Here is a 26681-nt window from a genome sequence, read left to right on the forward strand (position 1 = left end):
ATGTGTGTGTGTGTGTGTCTGTCTGTCTGTCTGTCTGTCTGTCTGTCTGTCTGTCTGTCTGTCTGTCTGTCTTTTTCCTTTCCTCATGACCTCTCTTCTCCGTCTTCTCTCTTATGTACAGGGCTCAGTATCATAAACTGTTTTCTTTTTTTTCTGATCTTCTTAAACTAAGTCTCTAGTCCAACTCTCATTATTAATGTATATTGTTTTCTTAAAAGCTAAAAAAAAATTCTGTTGATCATCTACTAATTGATCTATATTTACTTTTCTGTGTATGTTACTCAGGTTCCCTCCCTGACACCAAACAAAATATCAGACCCTTAAGGGCAGAAATTGGTTTTTCTGTCTTGATCCCTAATGCACATAGTTTTTCATAAAATCTGTTGAACTGAATTTAATTACCACATTGATTTTGATAATAATGTAATGAAATAAACATAAACAAAAAATTACTTCGCAGTACAAAACCTTTAGCTCTGAAATATTCAGTATGCCTAAATGCTGCATAATGGCCTCAGAGAAAAGTTGAGAAAACACGTTTTCCCATCTTCATTGCTGAAATGGGGGGCTATGGTTATAGAACACTATATATACTGTCAGACATAAGATGTAGTGGTTGGTTTTGCTGAACTTTTTCAAATCTCTGTTACAATAGGAAAGCTCAATGAGTAAGGGAAAAGAAGAGGGTTATACTAAGAAATGAATATGCTATAAAAAGAAAAGGTATCAGTTAAATAAAAAATAGAAATATTCAGTTTGCTAAAAAATGCTATTAAGAGAAGCTTAGAAATTCTAAAATGAATCAAATCCTATTATTCCAAAAGATTTATTACCTTATTTTGATCTGACCTTTTTTTAATACCATTCATTTATGAAAATATCCCTTCTACTCAGAAAGCCAATCCCTATAACAAATATTTAAAAAGAAAGATTTTTAAAAAGCAGTTCAGCAAAATTAACCAACTTATAGTTCTATATGGCTTATAATATATGCAATATCCCACAGAGGTCCTTGACCTCTGCAACAAAGGGATGAAGTATGTTATACCCAAGGCTTTAAAGTCTCCTGCCCCCACATTTCAAGAAATATTTGATTGAACAAAATTAACAACAAAATAAGTTGGGCAATCCATTGGAGTTTGTGGTAATAAAACAGGACCTGTATACAAATGAAATTATTCTTCAGGCTCATAAGGGAGCACCTGGCTTTTAAACCTATAAGCACTGAATAGCATATGAACCTGCAACAGTGAATAACTATTAAAGAGACTGGATTTGATATGCAAATAACAGTTTTTGGTATGAATGATGTTAGCACTTACCAAAATCCCACTGACAAGGGTCACTTCAAACATGATGGGAAGAAGATTAAATACTAAAGCACTCAGGACAAAACTGATACCCCTTGTTCCTCTGTCAATAGCCTTTGACAGAGCTCCTGTCTGTCTGCTCAGGTGGAAACCCAGATCCAAGTTGTGAAGGTGGAGAAAGACATTCCTGGCTATTCTTCTTATGGAATTTTGGGCCACTTTACCAAATACTGCATTTCGAACTTCATTAAAAAGGGCAGCTCCAGCTCTTGACACACCATCTAAAATCATATTTAAAACAAAAAATTAAAAGGAAGGAAACACAATGCAAACACCCATGACAAGGACATTCTTATTTCGAACTTTCCATATTGTTGGCAGGGACACTGGAAGAGTACTAAGAACTAATGTACAGTTAGCACATTAATGAAGTTAACTGGGTGGAACTAAGATCTACCAAGAACTAATGTACAGTTAAAGATTTTACCTAACAGTCTATAAATAAAAATTTATTTCATTGTGGAGGGGATCTTAAAGGGGCATTTATTACTGGAAGTTTTTGTTGTGATTTATACTTTGTTCTAAGACTTGAAAAATATAACTCAGGCTATAGAATCTGGGAATGGATATTAATTAACATGAGGTTTAAAAACTAAACAAAACTGCCCAAAAGAATAATAAACACATTAAATGCTAAGTTGTGTTAGTAGTGAAAAGGTTATGTTAGCTCATCTATGACAGACTCCTTCCAGAAGAAAATTAACACCTGTAGACAGATGAAAGAGCACTTACAGCCAATCAGAACTGCTGTTGCCATGGTTGCAACTGTATTTGGTGCATCACTCAAGTTTAACATATCTCCTGACATCTGGTTGAGGTTGTCGACTGCATATTTAAACATGAAGGGAACTACTATATTCATGGCCTTAAAAAAAAAAAAAGCAATTATCCATACTGTGCTGAAATATTTATTCATAAATGCATAAATATTTACCTTATATTAGTGCCTGGCATCTTATTTGTAACTTAACCACTCAATGACAGTAGGACAGTTATATCAGAAAAAATACTTGAGATTGGGAGCAGTCACTGCACAGATTGTACTTCCCATTGACCCCAATCTGTAATATTCATTTACAATGCTATAAAAACGATTAACTGTCACTTCCTCCATAAAGACTTCCCAGTTCACCCTAACCAGAAGTGATCGATACGATCATGGGATTTAGAGCTAGAAGGAGCCTTGGAGATCATCTTAGTCCAAACTTTTCATTTTATAGTTGGGCAACTAAAGCCCAGAGAAGTTAGGTGATTTTCCCCCAAAATCATATTGGTAGTAACTCTTCCTCCTATCATTCTTCATTTGTACCATTCTTATCATACCAGTCCAAGTCAACAAACATTTATTAAGTGCCTACTACATGCCAGGCACTATGCTAAGCACTGGGGATAAAAAGACCTATCCTCTGCTCTCAGGGAACTCACAGTCCAATAGACTACCTTGTATTGCCTTTTCCTGTAGATATCTGTGTACACGTCTCTGCCCTGATGGACTAAAGCTCCCTGAGGGCAGGGTGTCCAAGTTTTGTTGACAGGCAGCTATGACTTAGTCAAAGGTTCTGTGTTCTAGCCCTGGATCTCTTCTACCCATGTGGCTTTTGGCAAATCTCTTCCCCTTCTCAGGGTTTTCCCAGATAGACAGAGCAAGCGAACATTTAAGTGAGAACCTACTATGTGCCAGGCACTGTGCTAAGTGCTGAGGATACAAATACAAGCAACCAAGACAGTCTGGTACCCTTGAGGAGCTTACATTCTAATAGGGAGCTGAAAGTGAGGGAGTGAGTATCCATATGTGGGAAAAGGCAGCTGTCAAGAAATCCAGAGAGTAAGTTGAGGCGTTGTAAAATGGGAAGATAGGACTAGACAACTTCAAATGTATCTTCTAATTCCTATGATGATATGACTTTAATTTCCTTGAGTTCCTTTAACAAGGTATTTCTTAATCCCCTAAGTATCAAGTACAATTCCCTGTACGTGAAGATTCAATTAATGTTTCTGAATGAAAAACTGAAAACAAAACTACCTCACTACATAGTCACAGTTTATTTAAATGATGGTAAAACTGACAATATTTAAAATTAAATATCAATAACTGAAATTTGCTATAATAGAACACTAGTAAAAAGTATAATCAACTCCAAAATACAAATTAAGCTTTTAAAAGTCAACATATGGTTGAACCACAGGGTAATCTCACATCCCAAAATTTCTCCAAAGTTATCAGATAGTCAAAGGAATGAGTTTGAATTCCAGGTCTTCTATTTACTACCTATGCAACCTTGAGCAAGACGGCTAACTTGCCTGGGTCTTGGTATCCTCATCTGTAAAATGGGAGGGTTGGACTAGGTATGTGGCCTCTCAGGGTTATTCCAGCTCTAAATCTATAAATCTAGGAGCAAGAGGTCTATCAGACTCACATTGTACTTGAGGAAAAATTCAATTCATGCACATAAAGAACATGTGCATTCATTTCCTTTGGAAATTTATCTAGAGAATGACGCTTGGCGTTATGTGTGTCGATTCCCTAGATGGAATCAAGAGCCAACGCGCAATAGGTAAATGGTCAAAAGAAATAACTTTTCAAAAGAAACGAAAACCATAAATGATCAAGTCTCAAGTTGCTAATAATAAGAGAAATGCAAATCAAATAACTGCAGTTTCACTTCAAAGGTAACCCCCCAAAAAATTCCAAGCCCCAGTAACACATAATGTTTGAGGGACGGTGAGAAGACAGATCCAACTATGGGTGAAGTCCAAACATTCTGGATTCAATATGGAATTACTGAAAAGTGAGTAAAGGTTCAAGAAGTCCCACTATTAAGAACATACTCCAAGGAAATAAATGACAGAAAACAAAAATTCAATATATACAAAAATATTTACAGCAGGATTCTTTGTAGTAGCAACCAGTCAACCAAATCAAGCATTCGAGGTGGAACTATGAGAAGGGGAAAGGAAACAAAGATGTATATCTTTAGATATATTCAGATAACACACAGACACACAGACACAGACACAGACATAGACACACATATACACGTGCATGCACACATGCATGTATATATAATTTTCAGACCTAGAAGGGGTCTGAGAGATCATTTAGTTCAACCTCTACGTTTAATAGATGAAGAAACTGAGACTCAAAGAGGAAAAATGACTTGCGTCCAAAGTCATAGAGCTAGTATAATAAGGCAAAGCTGGGATTTGAAACTAGATTCTCTGATTTCCAATCAATCAACCAACATTTATTAAGCACTTACTCTATGCTAAGCACTGTAAATAGGTGCTGGGAATAGACAGATAAAAAATAAACTACCTGTACCCAACAATCCAAATTCTAGTGGGGACAATAATACATGTAACTATATATAAAATATGGACCAAAAAAAAGTAATTGGGCATGGGAGGGCATTAGCATCTCTATGATACGGGTTCTTATCCTTTCTAGTATCATGGATCTCTGAGGCATTCTAGTGAAGCCTACTGACTCCACATAATAATGTTATTAAATGAATAAAATATATAGAATTACAAAAGGAAACCTATTATATTGAAATACAGCTACCTCCTTACCTACCTAGCTATCTAAAAAGTTCATGAACCCTAGGTTAAGAAGCCCTGCTGTTAGATATAACAGAGAGAACTTATTTTCTATGAGCCTTTGATTACTAATATAAGGAAACACATGCTTGCCAAAGATAATTTGCTGCTGTCATGCATGGAGAATGTCCAGAGCACAGTCTAAGTCAAAGTAAGATTCCTTATAGATAGAGGTCTTCCAGATGTTCCAGATAGTATACTAGTTGCATCAAGCTGTGGAATACCGCCAAGTCTCCTAAACAAGAGGCTCTATAATCACCCAAAGAGTTTGGCTAACTATCCACATAGGAACAAACAAATAGATAAAGAATTACTACTGTCCAGATTATAAGAAGTTCAACTGCACCTAGAGAACCAGTGTTCATTAGTGTATGTTCACATGCGTATATATGTACGTACACACATACACACACGCACACACCCCTTGGGCAGACACCGCAGACAGAAAATGAAATGGAGGCAGGATTAAATGGAAGGATGAGAGTAGGCTAAATTGCATTTGGGAAAGTGTGCTTTTCCCTGAAAGAAAAATTCATCTATTTAATACTAATATTCTCCAAGTAATTTTATATGGCTACAAAACATGGAATTCCACAATCTCTCAGAAATCAAAATCGTGAGTCACCCAAAGAGCAATGAAAAGACATATGGTAGGTATAAAACAGTTATTACCAATGATAACTTGCACATAAGAAATGATGTAAAAAATATCATTAAAGAGACATAGGCCCAGAAAAAGGAAGTAAGCCAGTCATGTAGTGAGAGTAAGGGACAACAGATAGACAACTCATGTGCTACTTTGGCACATATGCAATGTTAAGAGTTCTAGAACGTTGAACAAACCTGCCAAGGCTCATGAGAAAAGATGGACAAGAAGTGCACGGTAAAAGAAGGCATGAAAGATTTGTGATCTGCACAGTTGAAAAGGGGGCTCACATTGATGAAATCACATACCCATTGAAGTATAAGAACACGTGAAGATTCTGCAAGGCTTAAGAAAAACAAAGAAATCCCAGCTCCCGTTAACATTCCATTCTTACACCATTCATTTTTACTAAATATAAAGCCTGTACTGACAACAATCCTAATTTTAGCTACAACTGATAGAAGCTATTTAAATCTTACCAATCAAGGCTCCAATATAAGGTATATGAGTGTCTTAGCAACTAAGCAGGTGTTTTAACACCCAACAATATCATTAAAGTACATAGCAGATGTTGGAAAGCTTTACAAAATGAAGGAACTTCGTGTTATGTGTGACATTGAAGCAAACTGTTTCGAACTTTGAAAAGAAAACAACACATCTACAGAGTAGTAGATTGGATTTCTGACTTTCCAAATGTAATCCGAATGAATATATGACTTCTTTCAAAGAAAAGACAAGTCTGAATATATTTGTGGTCTGATAGATGCCAGCCACTGTAAAGTTATCAACCACTGAATTGTCTGTACCCCATCTCTTTAAGTCTGAGCCACTAGACCATTACCGACAAGTTCAGAAATTCAGGGACACGTCAATCTAGAGCTCAGTGATTCTGCATTATCAGCCTTGTTGTGGATTTTGCTCTAGACACAAACTGGGCTAGTCCAACGTAACCAATGTAACCAAGCCCCCTTTACTATGCATCCCAATAACTGGATCCCTGCCTGACTGCCCTGTGGCCAAGCCCCTCTTCTAATACCATCCTCTAGTAGCCTTTAGAAGTGTTGTCTTACCTGGTTCGTGCTAGTCATACCAGGAATTGCAGTCTTCCCCCAGACTCCTGCCATAAGACAAGCTGGACACCATTCTCCATATGTTCCTCAATTCCACCCATACTTCTTTCACCTTAATGCAAAACCTTTTCCACACTTGCCTAGACTACACGAGCCTTTGAACAGCTCTCCCAGATACGTGTCTCTTCTCTCTCTCATCTGTCTTTCATATAGCTTTCAAAGTGATCTTCTGCTAACCAGAAAAAATGTCACAAGTCCATGAGACTCCTAATGCAGAGTTTTGATGATGTCACTTCTTTGCTTACTTTAATGACTCCTTACTGAGGTCAGAATAAAATAGAAACTCCTCAGACTGGCAGCCAAGATCCTCCACAATCTAGCTTTCCAGCTTTATTTCACATTACTCCTCTTAACACACTATCTTCCAGACCAAGTAGAATGCTAGCTACTCCCTGATCTCATTCTTCACTCTCAAGCTCCTTTCATACTTGCATGTTCTCCATGCATTCCTATCACCCATGTTCTCTCTCTATATATCTGGAGAAATCTTACTCTTCCTTCAAAGTTCAACTCAGGTGCCATCTTCTCCACAAAGCCTTCCTTCACTGATTCCTCCCCTCAGCTATATGAACACCAAGCTACAAGTGATTTCTCACCTCTCCAATTTTCCTAGGACACTATCTGAATCGCTCTTCTTTCCCTATCACAATCTGCTTCTTTGTGTATATATCTTGCCCAGCTAATAGAATGTAAGATCTTTACAGAAGGCAAGGACTCTGGTTTTTCATCTTTCTATCCCTAGTTCCTGGTACAGGGCCTTGCACACAATTGGTGTTTGGAGAATGAATGAATGGATGAACGCCCTTCTTGCCCATGCTGAAACCATCTAAACCAATCATTTACATGCCTCTGATGTCAACCAACTTCCTGTGACTCTGCCTATCTGACTCTCAACTTATTTATTACCTACTGCTACCCTACCCTGTTGCTCTACCCACCTATGAGGACTGTGGCATCCGTAAAAATGAAGGGGTTGAATTACAAGATATCTAAGGTCTTTTCCACCTTTAAAATCCTATGATAACATGATCTTTTCATTCAGTGATGAAACCTTTCCAAAGTGCCCCTTTTTACCTCAGGGAATCTGGTTAATGTCTGGCCTGCTCCACATCCCACTGGGCCTAAGTAATAACAAAGCCTGGAAAAAAACAAACCAGTCAGCATCCCTTCATAGCAGCATGAGATGAGATATCCTTTAAACTTGAAAATTATATCCACAATTGTTTAATCATTCTTAGTCTCGAAGAATACTAGTGCTGAAAATGGGCCTTGAAGATCATCTTTTCCCTCATTTTATAGAGGAAAAAGCTGAGGCTCAGAGATGGGAAGTGAATTGTCCAATGCCTTCATGCTGTGAAAGCTCTTTCCTGCCACATGGACAGTCACTTTTTCTAGGGAAGCATTTATTCTTGGCCCTCATTCTGATATAACTGAGTAAGGATGGGTACCTCAGCTTACCTGGGGAAGACAAGCTATTTTAGTGACTACTTCAGTAGCACTAAAGTGCTAAATTGCCATGGTAAAAACATTTATGTTTTGTGTTCCTCTGAAAGCTGTAAAGGAAGTCAAGAGGAAAAATAGGATGCCTGTTTTATTCCCTCTCCCCACAAGGGGAACATACAAGCTCATTCTCCCCAAGGCAAGCCTGGGTGAAGAGATAAGCTTTGTACCATGTCCTGCAAGGCGACAGGTTCAGACTCTTTCAGTTTGATTGGAAAAGCAACCAGACTCCAGAGGAATAACAATAAATTCTGGTGTCTACCACATTTTGAAAACCTTTTAATAAAAGTATGTGCATATGTGCACATGCACATGAGCATACGCACACACGCATACACATGCACACACAGACTTTTAATGAAACATCTCCTAAAATGACAGGGTTTTATGAAGACCAGTCACTCTAGATATTGACAGCAAAAAGCAAAACAAAAACAAACAAACAAACAAAGAAACAAAAAAACATTTTAGTGTAGTCTGGTAAGAAACCTCCACTCCAACCTATGTTCCAATGCCTCACTCTGGTATAGACCTAGCAAGATTTTCTGTATATGTCATCTATAGATGGCATTTTGCCAAAAGGTTGGCCAACAATTTAGCCACAGTAAATCATAATAACCATCTTAAAAATGTATATAATTGGACTAAATCATTAGCAGCTTCTGAAGCTCTCAGCCCACAGATGGTCAGGGCATCAGACAACTGGTCAGAGGATTACAGGGGCACCCTATACTGGCAGGACTTTGCTGCATTGTCCATATGAGATTCCAGGTAGCAATGCCTGGGTGAGGAAGAGGAGCACTAGCACACTTAAGAGAGTACAGCCTCAGGGGTACAGGGGGTCTGGTCACAGTTCTATGGCAGAGAAGAGTGCTCATGGCCTTTCATAGACCAGGGCACAAACCAGGAAAGCAATGACTACAGCTCTCCTTAAATCATACCACCTGGGAAGAACTGAAAATTTACAGATCCCCATAAGTAGCTCTGCAAATAGCAAGAAAAAAAACTGAATATGGGGACACTGCCTCCTCCACCTTGGGAGTAGAGCCCAACTTTAACAAAAAGTTAAAAGTCAAAAGACGAAGAAAACAACAAAGTCAAAACAGCTATATGCAAAACCTCAAAGAGAAAGTGAATTGGTCTCAAGCTCAAAAGAATTCCTGGAAGAGCTCAAAAAGGACTTGAAAAATCAAATAAGAGAGGTAGAGGAAAAACAGGAGAAAGAAATGAGAGTGATGCAAAAAAAATTGTGAAAAAAGAGTCAATACCTTGGTAAAGGAGGCACAAAAAATATTCAAGAAAATAACACCATAAAAAACAGAATAGGTCAAAATGGTAAAAGAGGGACAAAAACCCACTGAAGAGAAGACGTCCTTAAAAAGAATTGGCCAGATGGGATGTAAAAAATTCACTGAAGAGAACTCCTTAAAAAGAAGAACTAGCCAAACTGAAAAGGAAGTACAAAAGCTCACTAAAGAAAACAATTCCTTAAAAATTAGAACTGGACAAGTGGAAGCTAACAACTCCATGAAACATCAACAAACAACCAAACAAAATTAAAAGAATGAAAAAATAGAAGAAAATGTGAAATGTTTCACTAGAAAAACAACTGACCTGAAAAATACATTGAGGAGAGAGAATTTAAGAAGTATTGAACTACTTGAAAAATATGTTTAAAAAAGAACCTAGATGTAATATTTCAAGAAATTATCAAGGAAAATTGTCCAGATATCCAAGAACTGGAAGATAAAATACAAAATACAAATACAACCAATCACCTCCGGAAAGAGATCCCAAAATGAAAACCCCCAGGCATATTATATCCAAATTCCAGAGCTCCCAGGTCAAGGGGAAAATATTGCAAGCAGCCAGAAAGAAACAATTCAAATATTTTGGAGTCAATCAGGATAGCACAAGGTTTGGCAGCTTCTACATTAAAGGATAAAATGGAATATGATATTCTGGAGAGCAAAGGAGCTAGGATTATAACCAAGAATCACCTAACCTAACCAGCAAAACTGAGTATAATCATGGGGGGGGGGGGGGGGAGAAAAAAATTTCATGAAATTCAGGACTTTCAAGCATTCCTGATGAAAAAACCAGAGCTGAATAGAAAATCTGACTTTCAAATACAAGACTCAAGAGAAGCATAAAAAGGTAAACAGAAAAGAGAAATCATAAGAGATTCAATAAGGTTAAACTGTTTACATTCCTACATGGGAAGATGATACTTTTAACTCCTGAGAACTTTATCATTATTAGTGCAGTTAGAACCAGTATACAGGGGGGCAGCTAGGTGGCGCAGTGGATAGAGCACCGGCCCTGAAGTCAGGAGGACCTGAGTCCAAATCCCACCTCAGACCAAACACTTGTACTAACTAGCTGTGTGACCCTGGGCAAGTCACTTAACCCCAATTATCTAAAAAAAAAAAAAAAAGAAGAAGAAGAAGCAGTAGTATACATAGACAGAGGACATGGGTGTGACATGATTGTGATGGTATAATATCCAAAAAATTAAAATTAAGGAGTGAGAAAGAGGGATGCACTGGGACAAGGGGAAGGGAAAGGTAGAATGGGGTAAATTCTCTCACATAAAAGAGGTACAAAAGAACTTTCACAGTGGGAGAGGAGGCAGACACTACTTGAACCTTATTCTCATTGGAAATGGCTCAAAGAGGGAATAACATACCCAACTCAGTTGGGTATAGAAATCTATCTCCTACAAGAAAGTAGGAGGGGAAGGGGCTTAGAGAAAGGGGGTGGGGGTTGAATTGATAGAAGGGGGTGGATTGGAAGAGGAGGTGGTCAGAAGCAAAACACTTTTGAGGAGGGACAGGGTGAAAGGAGAGAGAGAAAGAAAAGGATAAACAGGGAAAATAGGATTGAGGGAAATACAAAGTAATCATAACTTGAAAAAATTTTCACAGCAAGTTTCTCTGACAAAGGTCTCATTTCTCAAATATACAGAGAACTGAGTCAAATTTATAAGCATACATATCATTCCCCAACTGATAAATGGTCGAAGGATATGAACAAGTAGTTTCAGATGAAGAAATCAAAACTATCTATAGTCATATGAAAAAATACTCTAAATCACTAATGATTAGAGAAATGCAAATCAGAACAGCTCTGAGGTGCCACCTCACACCTATCAGATTGGTTAATATGAAATAATATGATAGAAAGGGAAAATGACAAATGTTGGAGGAGATGTGGGAAAATTGGGATACTAAAGCATTGGTGGTGGTGTTGTGAACTTATCCAACCATTCTGGGGAACAATTTGGAACTATGCTCAAAGGGCAATTAAACTGTGCATACCGTTTGACCCAGCAATACCACTACTAAGTCTGTACCCAAAAGAGATTTAAAAAAAAAAAAGGAAAAGACCTATATGTACAAAAATATTTCTAGCAGCTCTTTTTGTGATGTCAAAGAATTGGAAATTATGGGGATGTCTATCAATTAGGGAATGACTGAACAGGTTGTAGTATATGATTACGATGGAAGACTATTGTACTATAAGAAATAACAAGCAGGATTCTTTCAGAAAAACCTGGAAAGACTTAAAAGAATTGATGCAAAATGAAGTAAGCAGAACCAGGAGAAGAGTGTATACAGTAACAACAATATTGTACAATAATTAGCTATGAATGACTTAGCTGTTCTCAGCAATACAATAATACAATGCAATTCCAAAGGACATATGATAAAAAATGCTATCCACTTCCAGAGAAAGAACTAATGGAGTCTGAATGCAAATTGAAGCATACTTTTTCTTAAACTTTATTTTTCTTAGGTTTTCTTTAGGGGAAGGGGGGGGTGTCCTGTTTTTTTTTTCACAACATGACTAATATGGAAATGTTTTCATGACTGCACATGTATAGCCTATGTCAAACTGCTTGCCTTCTCAATGAAGGAGGAAGGGAGGGAAAAAGAGAATTTGGAACTCAAAATTTTAAAAAATGAATGTTAAAAAAATTTACATGTAATTAGGAAAAAATGAAATATCAAATAAAAAAACTGTCTAAAAAAAGTATACAATTGAGGCAGTTAGGTGGTGCAGTGGATAGAGCACTGGCCTTAGAGTCAGGAGGACCTGAGTTCAAATCCCACCTCAGACACGATATTCACTGTGTGACCCTGAGCAAGTCACTTAACCCCCAATTGCACCCCCCCCCAAAAAGTATACAATCTGCACCCATGAATGGAGGACCTAGACACCAATCACTCCAGGGATCCTTGAAGTGCTCAAGTCTGGAAAGGCTCAGGAGGAATCGAATCTATTTGGGGGATAAAATATTTCAATCACTGAAATTTTCTACATATATGTATGTATACACACACATACAAACATGTTCTGATTTATTTCATAAAAAGCCAAAGAATTTATACAGTGAAGGTCTTATACAGTGAAGTCATAAAGTACAGCAACTTTTCCAGGTGGCTCTTATAGAAAATGATGCTTACCATGACTATGTGCATCTATCTTGTCCCTCCATTTCCACAGAATTACTATAAATCTCTTAATAGATATCATTACCTTAAGTCTTTCTCTGTCCTTTCCAATCCAATACTACTGCCAATCTAATCCTATAACACTTCCTGAACACTTCCCACCCATTCTCTTCAAAGAACTTCAAAAACTCCTTATCAACAGATGAAACGGCATTCAAAGCCCTGCAAAATCTGGTTCTATTTGCTTCTTTAACCTTCTCTATTCCCTTACACCAGACCTTCACTCCAGTATAAATTATCTACTCGTCATATTCCAGGTATGTCATATACATTCCCACCTTCATTGCTATTCATGCCGTTCTCTCAGCTTGGCTAAGTCCTATTCTGTAAATCTCCTCTGGTACTCAGCACAGTCTACCTCAGGTAAGTGGAGGAAAGCTACAGTACAGCAAGCTACATGTGTTTTTAGAAAGTCATCTCACCAGTTGGTTGTTTTATTAAATGTTTTCCTTTGTTACAATGAGAGCAAAGGTATGTGGGAAAGCAAGTGTTGTTAAAAAAAAAAAAAGGTATCAAAAAAACCTTTTTAATAGAGAAAGGTCCTTTTGATTCTAAAAAACTGAGATCATCTACATTTTATTAAGGGGATGTACCATCTGTGCCACCCAAAAAGAAGAGCAGGAAGTCAACATAAAGCTACCATACTTAAAAAGCTGCCAGGGATATTAGTCATCTAACCCAACCCTCTGAGGCCCAGAGGCTAAGTGACTTGCTGGAGGCCACAAAGCTGGTATCCCAGTTGGGCCTCTTCTACTGTACCATAAAGCCTCAACAATCAGAAAGAAGAAGCTATGGCTGGCTGTGTCCACATTTTATGTCCCACCCCCACAAACAGTCAAATCCAACTCAATCACACGATCCCAACACTCCCTAGCTTTATTTTTTTGACTACTTAGATACAGAACTTAGGGATATAACTGCAAAACCACTGTCAGTGATCTCTGAGGCATCACAGGATTTTCAGAAAGGGATAAAGTATAGATTCTACAAATTATCAAACAGTATGCTTAATGTTGAGTCTTGGAAATAGATGTAAATTGATTATTAAATAGATAGTTCATGAGCACTTATAAAGAGAAGCAGTGATAATTATAAGACAGCATGTGATCAATAAGAGAAATTAAAGACACACTAGTCAAGTTTCCTTTTATAACAATAAACAGGCAGCTAGGTGGATAGTGGATAGAGTGCTGGACTTGGAGTCAAAATGACCTGAGTTCAAATGCTGCCTCTGACACTTACTACCTATGAGATTTGGGCAAGTCAGTTAACTTCTCTCAGCCTTCAATTTCCTCATCTGTAAAATGGGGATAATAATAGCACCCACGGCATAGGGCTGTGGTGAAGCTCAAATGAGACGATGCAAAGCATTTTGCCAACTTTTAAAACATTATATAAATGTTGGCTATTATTATGTTATTAAATTGGTATATTAGAGAAATGCTCTAGATATAGTATACTTGGATTTCAAGGCATTTGACAAAGTCTCTCATGATATCCCTGTGCAGAAGATGTAAGCTCAATAACAAAAAAGGCATTTGTGTTCTTGTATCCCTAGCATTTAGCATATTACGTTATACATATGAATTTAATAAAAGTTTGTTGTTCTGGTTATTGAAGACAGAGATACACAATTAAGTGGATTTGAAATGGTTAAATAAGTAGACCCAAAGAGTAGTGATAAATGGACCAACGTCAGCCTAGCCGGAAGTCCACCTAGTATAGTGCCACAAGGGATCTGGCCCTGGCCCTATTCTGTTCAACAGTTTTATCAATGATCTAGCTATAAGGTATAAATAGCATGTTTATTAACTTTGCAAGTGACACAAATCTAGAAGCAATAGTTAATATATTAGCTGATAAAAAGATAATAGGTTGAAATGATGGTCAAATCTATTAGGATGAAATAGAAGAGAGATAAATGAAAAGTCATGGACTTGGATTCAGAAGTCAAAGTAGAATTACCAGATGGGGATACAGAAAAAAACCATAGAGGCGGACAGTGTTCGATGGACTCAAAATGAGTAAGCAGTACAATGTTGCAACCAAAAAAATTAATATAATTCCAGACCACATTTATTAAGAAGTACAATGTCTAGAACAAGGCAAGTGACAATCTCTCCATACAAGGCTGTAGTCACACCATATCTACAGTACCGTATTCAGCCAGGAACACATTTGAGAAAGAATACTGAATGTGCTCCAGCTTGTCAAAGGAAGGTCATCAGGATGGTGTGGGTACTGGAAGTCATGCCATATAACGGTTTCTTGGGGGAAACTGGTGGTGCTGAGCCTAAAGAGAAGCCTTAAAACATCATTTCTGTCTGCAAATATTTGAAGAATTGTCATGTGGAAGAGGGATCAGAATCATTCGATTCAACCCCAGAAAGCAAAACGAAGAACAATGTGTGGAAGCTACAAGGAAGCAAAGTTTAGAAGAACTTCCTAATGATTAGAGCTGTCTAAAAAATGGAAGAGGCTGCCTCAATTCTCAGAGGGTGCCTCAATTCTCAGAGGGTAGAAGTTTTCCAGCAAAGAGGATGATGACTTGTCAGGGATGTTGTAGGAAGGATTCATGGGTCAGATAGAAGTGTGACTAGATGACCTCCAACATTCCTTCCAACAGAGATTCTCTATCACGTGAAGTATTCACAGTAATTAATCTCTTCCATGGTGGCCTGCCATATTTAATGGCTCTCTAGCTTGTACTGCGAGCAAAGAATTGCCTAGTTTTCATCTAAACACTTCTGGAAAAGCAGAAGTAAATCCCTTGTTCCTCTATTTAACAACCTCTCATCTTCTCATCAGGATAAGAAGGTGATGGTGGAAAATTGGGCACAGAAAACATGAAAGGAAGATTTGATGGAAACAAGAAAGAAGTGAATCGAGGATCTGGGCAATTCTCTAACATTGAGGGAACAGCGGAGCCTTTGAAAAACTTCATTGAAGTAATGACTCCTGTTAAGAAAAATAAACTCAAAATAGTTTCAATATGAATGTATATGTAGAGCCTACATCAAATTGCATGCTGTCTTGGGGTGGGGTGGGGGGGGAGATGGGGAGAAAATTTGGAACTCAAAATCTTGTGGAAGTAAATGTTGAAAATTAAAAATAAATAAATTAATTTAAAAAAGAAAAAGGAAAAGAAACTACTGGATTCCAATTCCATCAACATGAATCTTTCTGCTCTACTTTCAAAAATTTTGGAAATTAACTCACAGCATACAGCTATTTTTATTTCTCATATGAAATTATCCTTCTGGTTTAGAAATAAATGTATAAATTTCTTTCATTTGAGGAAATGGGAAAGAGAAGATTTTAAAAAAGGAGCAGTCTTAGCAGAAAAACAATCTGTATAATTGAGTGCTTAGGACATATGGAAAGGGAACTAAGGAAAGGAACAAGCATTTATTAAGCACTTACTATGTGTTAGGCACTGTGCAAAGAGCTTTACAAATATCAACTATTTGATCATAACATTTTCAAATCACAGTTTTGGGAAGGTAACCAATAGATTTAAATGGTTTGTACAAATAATTAATGAACAAAAGACTATATTAAAGAAAGATAAAATTTATAAGGAATTTGTTCAATGGTTTTCTATTTAAACTATTAATTTAATCAAGAAACTACAAATCTAATAAGACAGAGAAATAAAGACTGGAAATATGTTGCAGGATCAAATAACCTTGATTTAAACCAGGGATGAGGCCAGTTGAAAGCTAGCTACTATAATATTCACAAAACAAGCCCGTTTCATCTTATTTCACAGCTCAGCTACATGGAGATGGAAACAAATTAAACACAGAAAAACAACTGACTGACACAGTCTTCAATGTACTAAGTTATGAGATGAAAGTCCCCCAGGAGTGGAACAATTTAAAGGTCTCATCCACTTTTCTCTATGTTTAATGAACCACCCAATACTACCAGCAGGAGTTTTGTGACAAGTGAAGCAGCTTTTTATTAAAATTCTTATATTAATGCAGTCTTATCACATTATATCCTACAATTTGTCTGACCAAAGGTTAACAAGGCTCCTGGACTAATGAGGCGATGTGAGTCAAAAACATTCCAGGGTACAAATCAGTTTTCCCAATTAATGGCTTTAGGAACTACTGCAAAGGAAATACATTCCTTTCTCAGAAAAGGTACTTTTCACTACATTTTTTAAATCAACACAATACAACTTTGGAAGCAATGCACTGAGATTGTAGTTAAAGGGAAAAAGGTAGGCAGACTCAAATAAAAATCAAGCAGACTGGCATTAATAGCATAATTAGAGGGACAAGGATGGATGGAACCTTTAGTTAATGAGAATCAGAACACATAAGCAAGTCTGCTTCAGTTTATATTATTATAGCATTCCAGAAAAGCTGAATATAGATCAAATTTCTGTAAATTATATCTTTCTTTTAACTTAAATCACTAACTCAAAGATATTTTGTTTTCACTTCTCATTGATCTCTAATACCATGGGATTTTAGCACTTCATTTTATGTTTGCAAGTTAAAAAAAATTTTTTAAATTTAAAAATAAAGTATATTATATGCCATGTCATTGTTCACTTTAATAATCCTCAAATTAAAAACAAAGGAAAATAAATTCAATCTGACACTTAAAAAATTGTACAATGATCTAAGTAAATGACTTAGCTATTCTCAGCAATACAATGATCTAAGACAATTCTGAAGGACTTACGATGAAAATATGCTATCCACCTCCAGAGAAAGAACTGGTGAGTTGAAAGGTATGAAAGTGAAAGCAGATTGAAGCATACTTTTTTAAAGTTTATTTTACTTGGGTTTTTTTTTGTCTGTTTTCTTTCATAATATCACTAATTTGGAAATGTGTTTTACATGACTGAACACATATAACCTATATCAAACTGCCTGCCTTCTCAAGGAGAGATTTTAGAACTCAAAATTTTTTAAAATGAATGTTAAAAAATTGTTTTTACATGTAATTAGAAAAAAATAAAATGGTAACAACAACAACTATGTGATTGAAAAATGTATACAACAGCATTGGAAACAACTAAAGTATACAAGATGAGTTGTGGTCTCCAAAATTGAAAGAGAACAAGGAAAAAGAAAGAGTAAGTGAAAGGTAGCATGGTTTTATATGCCTAGTGTGAAGCTTGGGCAGAGTTCAAATATATATAAAGATACAAAAAAATTACTCATTACTATGGCACTAATAACAGTGAGGCTATTGGTTGGTGACACTATGCCACTCTTCAATATATGCATCACTTTCCTCTTTCTGTTTCCTAAAATCACAGTATTCAGAGCTGGAATGAATTTTTAAAATCTAGTCTAACCCTTTCATTTTACAACTGAGAATACCTAGAAAAGTCATCGACACACCTAAGTGTATGTACAGAGCACTAGACTGGAGTCAGAGAGACCTAAACTGAATCATGCTTCAGATACTCACTAGCTGTGTATCCTTGGGCAGGTCACTTTGACCCACTCAGTCTCAGTTTCCTCATTTGTAAAATGGTGGTAACAGCAGTATATCAAGTATTTATCAAACTGAAAAAATGACATCACCACCAGAAGTGACCTAGCAAATTAATCTTTTTTCAGACTCTGGTACTCAAAGTTGAAATGACAACTTCATAAGTATACTTCTGTGATAGTTTTTAGACAAATCATATTGGATGGATTCAATTAAAAAGTGTCTTATAAACGTTAAGTAGCACCTTCATCATTTACCTTTCAAATTATACTATAGAAGTCATTCTTCTCAGTCCATTACTCATATTATTGCTTCTTGAATTAGTCCATTCCTCCAAGGTGTGAGTAGAGGGGGAATGAAGGGGTATGATTGAGTAGAAAGAATTAATCTGGAGTAAGAATTAATGGCTTCATTCTGAAAATGTGATAGATGCCCTGGAGTGTGGCTAGTAACTTCCTTTCTTTTGCTTAGTTAAGGGATTATTTTTAAAATGTGATGAAGGATTTTTTTTTTAAATAAAATCTCCTTTCTAAGATTCAGCCCTGTTGGAAAAAATTTACTTAAGATTTAACTTAAACTTAAAATATACTTGGAAAAATAAAGTACAATACAAAATTTTAAGCTAGTAGTTGGATAAAAAAAAATTCCAATATAACCTAATGCAGAAAATATATAGTAACAGATCCCTAGCACTCAGCATAGTGACTGGTACATAGCAGGTGCTTAATGAACACTCATTGATCGACTGATTGATATTTACTAGCCAAGCTACTAAGAAGCTTTTTACAGTGTACAAAATTCTCTCAAGTTCAACAGTTAGAGCAACATGCCAGTAATAGGGTTTGAAAGCACCAGGTAGCCACCACTGCACATAGTGCAGAGGGGTCGACTTCATCCTGAAACTGTTTACATGTTAAAGCACTGAAGCAGGGTACTAGATTGACTAGACAGAGACGACATGGTACAGTGCAAGAACACTGGGCCTGCTGTCGAAAGACCTGGGTTAGAACCACCAGTCAGACACTTACTAGAGGCAGATGGTTCTTTACAGTAAAGCACTGAGGTAGAGCACTGGATCTGAGGTCAAGAAGAACTGAGTTTAAATCTGGCCTCAGATTCTTTCTAGCTTTGTGACTCTGGGCAAGTCATTTAATCTCTGTCTCAGTTTCCTCATTCTGTAAAATGGGGAAATAGCAGGTACCTAGCCCCCAGGGTTTTTGTGAAGATCAAACGAGATAACATATGTAAAGTATTTTGTATCCCCAAAAGTCCTATATAAATGCTAATTAGCACCAGCTGGAAGACTTTGGCTAAGTTTATTACCAGCCAACCTACTAACCTCTCTAGGCTTCAACTTGCTATATCTACTTCACTAGGCTGTTAAGAGGAAAGTGCTTCATAAATCTTAAAATGCCATGTAAATATGAGCTATTATTATTATTACACAATAATACACTTGCAATGCTGCCCAAAATTCTAACAGTAGCATCAAGGATTGAAATAATGACCCTTGATGTTGAAACATGGGTATTAAATATGCCAAAATCAATGCAGAATCTGGGGAAAGAATGACTAGAGAGTACACTTGGGTTCTATACTCCCCCAAACACTCTAGGCTCAGTGGAATGCCCTAAAGTTAAGAAATGGCAACAATAATCTTCCTCTATGGCACTGCCAACACCAGTAGACATAGTCCATGACATTGTGCTTTGTTTTTTTTCCTATTTCAAAAGGAATTAAGCATATCATCTAAATGTTTCCCTTTCCTGCATCTATCTATTTGACAAAATGACTCTGGCTTCCATTCCATTAAGTAGGCACTTAACCTACAGATAGTTTAGCCACCTAGAAAGTTAGCTTATGTCTAAGGTCTCTACCTCGATAAGATTTTATTCCCAATCATTTTGCTCTGATCAAAACAGTTGTTTTCTTTGAAGAGCAAAGGAATCTACATTTTGGAGGATCTGAACTTATTCCTTAAAAACAAATCCCCTACAAATCTCATTAGTTCAAACTCCTCCTTGTGAAGGACTTCATCAGTCTTCTAATCTGTTCCCCTTTGCTCTACACAAAGTCCAGAAAAGAATAAACATAAATTTACTTTTAAATCACCAGTTACTAAAATGCTAAAGGTTAAATTGCCACTCATAATTTGCCTAAAAGCTAAATATTAACTTTATATAACTTGTATATAAAATATAGAATCGCTGCAAGTATGGTGCTAACTGTAATATTATTACAAGGGTTGAAAACATTGCACTGTTAGTTATTGAAATCAGACTGCTAGAACTCTCCTGTCCCTTGGACTTCAACAAACAGCCTACAGCATGGATTATCTGTCTGTTGCTTGGCAACCTGAGAAAAGGCTAAAGTAGAGCTCAGAAGCACTAAGTACTAAAAAGGGAGATGGAGGAGAGGAAAATGGGTCCTACCAAGGAAAAATAGGTGGCCCTAGTGAAGAAATAAATAAGAAATAACTCTGAAGATAGAAAATGTTTTATCCAAATACTTCGAAGCAGCAGCTAAAGGACAATAATAGCTTATTTATCTAATAACATTTGGAAATGAGCTATATCATACAAGTTAATTTTCTAGATAAACGAAGCTTACACCTTTCAGTCAAAACTTTGGTTTTTTTATAGAACTCTAAGACGTATGTTATACTTGATCTGCTTTCTCAAACTGAGAGTTACAATATAATATAACCTTTTCTGATGACTCACAGTATTTATCATATAGACATCTCATAATAAAGTGATCTATCTTGTAATAAAGTGATCAATCCACAAGCATTTATTAATTGTCTAATGTGTCAAGCCTACTACAAATACAAAGGATGAAACAATCCCTACTTGAAAGGAACTCATATTCTAACAGGGAAGACAACAGGCATATACAGTATTGTTTGTGCTTACTTCACATCTCTGGTCGAGGTTTTCTTCTTCCTCCCTTGGTTTTAAACTGTCAGCTACATCTCTTCACTGTCTCTAGTAACAGATTTAACCACCTTTCAATTTGTTTTGTCTAATCTATTGTGAATTAGTGAACAATAAATCCCAGAGTTTATAAAGCCTCTGAAAATAATGTGCACGGGCTTTATTACAGCTATTGCCCTTTTTCAGAGTTTGTGACTGTTATAGAAGGCTGTGTGTGGCTCCTAGATGCCTGACCACCAGAGAGGGAGTTTACTCCTCTAGGAATAATTTTGACAGTACTCAGGTAAATAGTCGTAATCCTCAGTGTCACATATATCATGGGCTTCCCATCGCTGGCAGCTAGCTGGCCGCTGGTTATGGATGTTGCAAAGAAGCCTAGCAGATTTCTGAGGTCTCTCTCAGCTCTGATTCTCTGATCCCAAGGGCTCACTGCTAGAATGCAGCAGGGAGTTGCTAAGTTACAAGAATAGCCACTTCAAGTCCATCTCTCTTACCTTTGCACTTCCTAATAAGCCCAGAGAAATGGCAACTCGAACTCGAAGATCAGGTCTGTCCTTTGGCCATACATACGAAAGCATTACTTTTAGGATTTTTTGGGTATCTACATCTTTTAGCTGTTTAAAGAAAAAAAAAAAGAAATATTAAGATTTAACTTCAAATGTAAATATGCTTTAATATTTGAAACATATGCACAAATATTAGGTAATTTAAAGGGAATGACACTATATCACTTATTCTAATTTAAATCCAGTATTTTTCAAAATACCAAAACAATTTTAGGAAATGTAAAGCTATTCCAAAACATTTTTTAAGCTCAAGGATTTCTCTTAATTTTAAAAACTGAAATACCAATCTTAGATCCTAACCTATTCTAGAGAAGGTCAGAAGGGAAGGAGATTATCTTCATTAAATTATCAGAAAATTCCATAAAACCATAGAAAAATGTCTCTACCTCAAAGCTTATAGTCAGAAATATTATACTTTTGGAATTTTTTTTAAATTTCTTTTTATTTTCAATTACAAATTCTCTCCCTCCCTCTATTCCATCTGACATCCATTAAGATGGTAAGAAATATGATATCTAATATATATGAAGTCATGCAAAATATATTTCCATAATAGCTGTGATCCTCCCCCCCCCCCCCCCAAAAAAAGAAAGAAAAAAATATTCTTCAATCTGTATTCTGAGTCCATCAGTTCTTTGTCTGGAGATGGACAGCATTTTTCATCATGAGTCCTTTTAATTTATTTCATATTGTCATTTAGAATACTTCAAGGTCCTAAGTCACTTCTCATAATAGAACATAGTACACAATTCAGCAGCGTTAGGACCCAGTACTGGCTAAATAGAGCCAAGTAACAGCATAAAACTAAACATCTTCAACAACACAGCCTGCCAGCTGCACTCGTCAACTCTGACCTTAATCCAATTTGCTTCTTTAAACTCAAATTTTCATTGCCTTTTCCTCACCAGCCGCAATAACCCCAGCAAATCACTTTATTTTACTTTAAAGTATATGAGCACAAATGAAAACAATCAAAGACACATAAACTGGATATACTAAAATTGGGGTGGAAGGAGGGAGCATACTAGTATGTATTAAAGCAGTAACTAAAGCTATCTTTCAGGAAAAGGTGATAAAAGTTACTTGATTTCAAGCAGTTTTTTTCCATTAAGAAAAGAAAAATATGTACTATATAAAAGAAACTCATAAATTGCACCTAGCCATTTTCTGCTTGTAGTTTCACAAACTATATTCAGAGTCTATTTTTGTCAGTTTGCTGAGGATAGACTGCCATAAATAAGATCAATGTCATACTGTATTGAAAACAGAAGAAACTACAGTCTACTGCTGCTTTAAAACCTTATGGCAGCATTAATATTAAATATTGAAAGTATGTTAAACAAAATTAAACCAAAAATATGTGTGTGTACACATACAAACACAGGTACATTTAAGAGATACATAAGAACTCTAATAAGTAGGTAGCTGTTTTTTGGTAAATAGAAGGGAACTATAATTTTAAAATTCATTTTTCCAACCATACTATTACTAAATCAGTATCATTTTGGTGCATTTAGAACACAGACAGGGACATTTCAATTGCTTAAGCATTTCCTGAGTACCGTAAGCCTTATTTTTCTTGATGAATCAACAACAAAAAGCCCCTGCCCTGCAGGGCTATGGGAAGCTCTCTCTCTTGTCAGGATTTCCTACAATATACACCAATAAGGACACAGAGAACTTATGGCTAAAAGCAAGAAAATTATTCTAGTTGGGTTAATTGTGCATAAAATGTCACCACTTCATTTAACAAAATGGGTTCCAAAGTTGTGTAATTACGCATTATGAATCCATTAAGCTATAAAGTACATGACTTCAGTTCTAGTTTAGGTAAAGTACAAAGTTTGAAAAAAATAATTTCTCCTTTTTAAGCTAAGGCCAAATCTAAATCCAATAAGTGAATGGAGGGCATTTTAAAAAAAATTCATATTCTATCCCCCCCACCTCCTTTTACACATACATACATACATACATACATACATGGCTCAGGAAATCTATAAAAGGAGAAAGATGAAGAAAGGGAAACTAACACTTTTTTTTAAAAAAAAGATAAGGCTTTTGATAGGCACTTGAGAGACTAAAGGTTATGGTTTGGGGATTTTTTTCTTTAAAGAATTCCACAGCAATTTCTCTGAAAAACAAAAATGAAATTGGTGGAATTAACTGAAACCATCACAGTTAATTCCTTGGCCCTGGACATCCAAGAGGAATACTAAAGGAATCCAAAAATGGGGGGGGTGGGTAGTAAACCATTAAAATAATAGCATTTATATAGCACTTTGAAGTTTGCAATGCATTTTATAAATAAATAAATATATTTATAAAATAATCTCATTTCACTCTTACAACAACACTGGGAGGCAGGTGGCATTTTATGCAATTTACAGTTGAAGAATTGAGACAGAGGTTAAGTGACTTGCCCATGGTCACACAGCTAATATGAGTCTGAGCTAGGAGTTGAACTCAGGTCTCCCTAACTCCAAATACAGCACCATGCCACCCATCTGCCTCTAGAAAAGAAAAAAGCAACAAGTGTAAGACTAAATTAGATATCACTGTCTAATCAGCTCATTTTTTCAGTTCAAACTAACTAGAAAGCAAAAATAGAAAAGGGGTCATTTTCAGACTGAATTCTTAAAAATAAAAATAGAGGAAAGGGAAAAGTGGTCAAAGGTAGTGGCAAGAAACTGGATTCTTTGAAACACAATGAGTAGACTGGAGGAGCTCTTAATCATTTGCTTTTAACTTAGCCTACTAGTAGAAGGCTAGGTAATTTCTAAGTAATTCTGCTAAAATCTGCCTTGTCACCTTTGTATTAGTATAACCACTGTATAACACAGTAACAGGCACATGGTAGGCCTAAATACATCATCATATTTGTCGACTGATTTATATGTAAGCAAGGAAGCAAGCAACAGGCATTTATTAATCATCTGCTATGTGCCAAGCACTGTGCTAATAAGAACTGACAATACCAAAAGAGGCAAAAAGACAGTCCCTGCTCTCAAGGAGCTGACATTCAAATGGGGGAGACACAAAACAACATACAGCATGAATTAGAGGTAATCTCAGAGAGAAATCACTAGCATTAGGAGGACTGAGAAAGGCTTCTTGTAGAAAGTATGGTCTTAGCTGAGACTGAAGGAAGCCAGAGAAGCCAGATGAAGAGGGAGGATATTCCAAGGATGAGGGACAACCAATAAATATGTATGGAGTAAGGAGATAGAGTGTATTATGAGAGAAACAGAAAGGAGACCAATGTTATTAGATTGTAGAATAAATGGATGGAGGAAGGTATAAGATTAGAAAAGCAAAAAAGAGGCCAGGGTATGAAGGGCTTTAATAACCAAAGAGATGATTTTATGTTCTATTCTAGAGGTGTTGGGAGCCAATGGAGTTTACTGAATAGGAGGATGACATGGTCAGACCCATACTTTAGCAAGATAAATTCAGAAGTTGGGTGGAGTGGGAAAAGACTTGTCTAAGAGAAGCCAAACAAAAGGTTATTGCAATAGTCAGATGTGAAGTGATAGGAGCCTGCAGAAGGGTAGTTTCTGTGTCAGAGGAGAGAAGGGGGCTTATATGAGAGATATTATAAAGGTAGAATGAACAGGACTTGAAAACATTAAGTGGGGGAGGGGTGAATGCTAGCGAGAAGTCTAGGATGACATTGAAGTTGTGAGCTTAGATAACTGGGAAGATGGTGGTATCCTCAACAATAAGAGAGAAGTTAGGAAGAGAGGAAGGTTTTAAGAGAAAAATAATGAGTTCAGCTGTGAATGTGTTGAGTTTAAGATGTCTATGAGGCATCCTGTATGAGATATTCAAAAGGCAGTCGGAGATATGATATTGAAGGTCAGAACAGAGGTTAAGGCTGGATAAATAGATCTCAGAATGATATGAATAGAGATAATAACTGAATCCATGGGAACTGGTGAAATCACTAAATTAAATTGTAAGGAAGGGGGGGGCGGGAAGAGAGCCAAGGCCAGAACCTTGGGAGACACCCCCAGTTAGTGGGCAGGATTTAGATGAAGATTCAGCAAAGAATACTGAGGAGGAGCAGTCAGAAGGAAGAGAATCAGGAGAGCAGAATATTGTGAAAACCTAGAGAGAAGAGACTAGCGAGATGAAGAGAGTGTCAAAAGCTGAAGTCAGGAAGGATAAGGATTGAGAAAAAAGTCATTAGATTTGACAATTAAGAGATTAATGTTAACTTTGGAGAAAGTACTTTCAGCTAAATGATAAGGTAGGAGGCAGACTACAAAAAGTTAAGAAGAGAGAGAGAAGAAAGGAAGTGGAGGTAACAATTAACCTTAACAAGGAGTTCTGCCACAAAAGGGAGAAGAGATAAAGATGGTAGCTAGAAAGGATGGATGGATTCAGTGACGTCTTTTAAGAAAGGGGGAATGCAAATTAGTCTGAGAGTCTTCGAATTTCCCATTCTATATGTTGGGGGAGGTTACTTTTTTAAAAGTTAGAAAAAATCTATAATGTTGATGACTATATTAATTAAGTGATTATGTAACCTGACTACCCCACTCTGCAAAAACAGACACTAAAATGTTTTCATGAACAGACTTGTAAAAGTAAGAATGGAACTACCCTTGCCATCCTGTTGACACAGATACAATCACAACAGGATCTCTGTAGGCACCTATTTTTTGTTGTTGTTGCAGCTAAATGGCTTTAAATTTCAAAACTAGCTGGAACTGACACTTTAAGCATCATTATCAACTGAAAGAAAAGCTGGCAGGCACCATGTTAAATTGTGGAACAGAAATAGAATGTCAAGTTCTAACCCTAATTTCATCATGTTTACATGAAGAATAAATTGATAATAGTCTTAACTATGTGTTGCTATTAAAGCGTATTAACTATATGGTGCTATTATTTGCTAGCTTTAATCATAAAGAACTTAGAACTGCAATTCAATTCAACAACCATTTGTCA

The 26681-nt window shown here is 36.5% G+C and overlaps 1 protein-coding gene across 1 annotated transcript in view; it reads right to left on the minus strand.

The window, feature by feature from the left end:
- The window catches only part of ABCB7 (ATP binding cassette subfamily B member 7), a 119722-nt gene that overhangs the window by 32568 nt on the left and 60473 nt on the right, over positions 1 to 26681 (minus strand). Inside the window, exons 4-6 of the mRNA XM_027839679.1 lie at positions 21657 to 21776; positions 2103 to 2235; positions 1323 to 1591 (exon numbers count right to left, since the gene is read on the minus strand). Of these exons, the coding sequence (XP_027695480.1) occupies positions 1323 to 1591; positions 2103 to 2235; positions 21657 to 21776 (522 nt within the window). The remainder of the gene's footprint in view (positions 1 to 1322; positions 1592 to 2102; positions 2236 to 21656; positions 21777 to 26681) is intronic.

Source organism: Vombatus ursinus, unplaced genomic scaffold (assembly GCF_900497805.2).
Source record: "Vombatus ursinus unplaced genomic scaffold, bare-nosed wombat genome assembly UNPS02004691.1, whole genome shotgun sequence".
In the NCBI taxonomy this organism is placed as follows: domain Eukaryota; kingdom Metazoa; phylum Chordata; class Mammalia; order Diprotodontia; family Vombatidae; genus Vombatus; species Vombatus ursinus.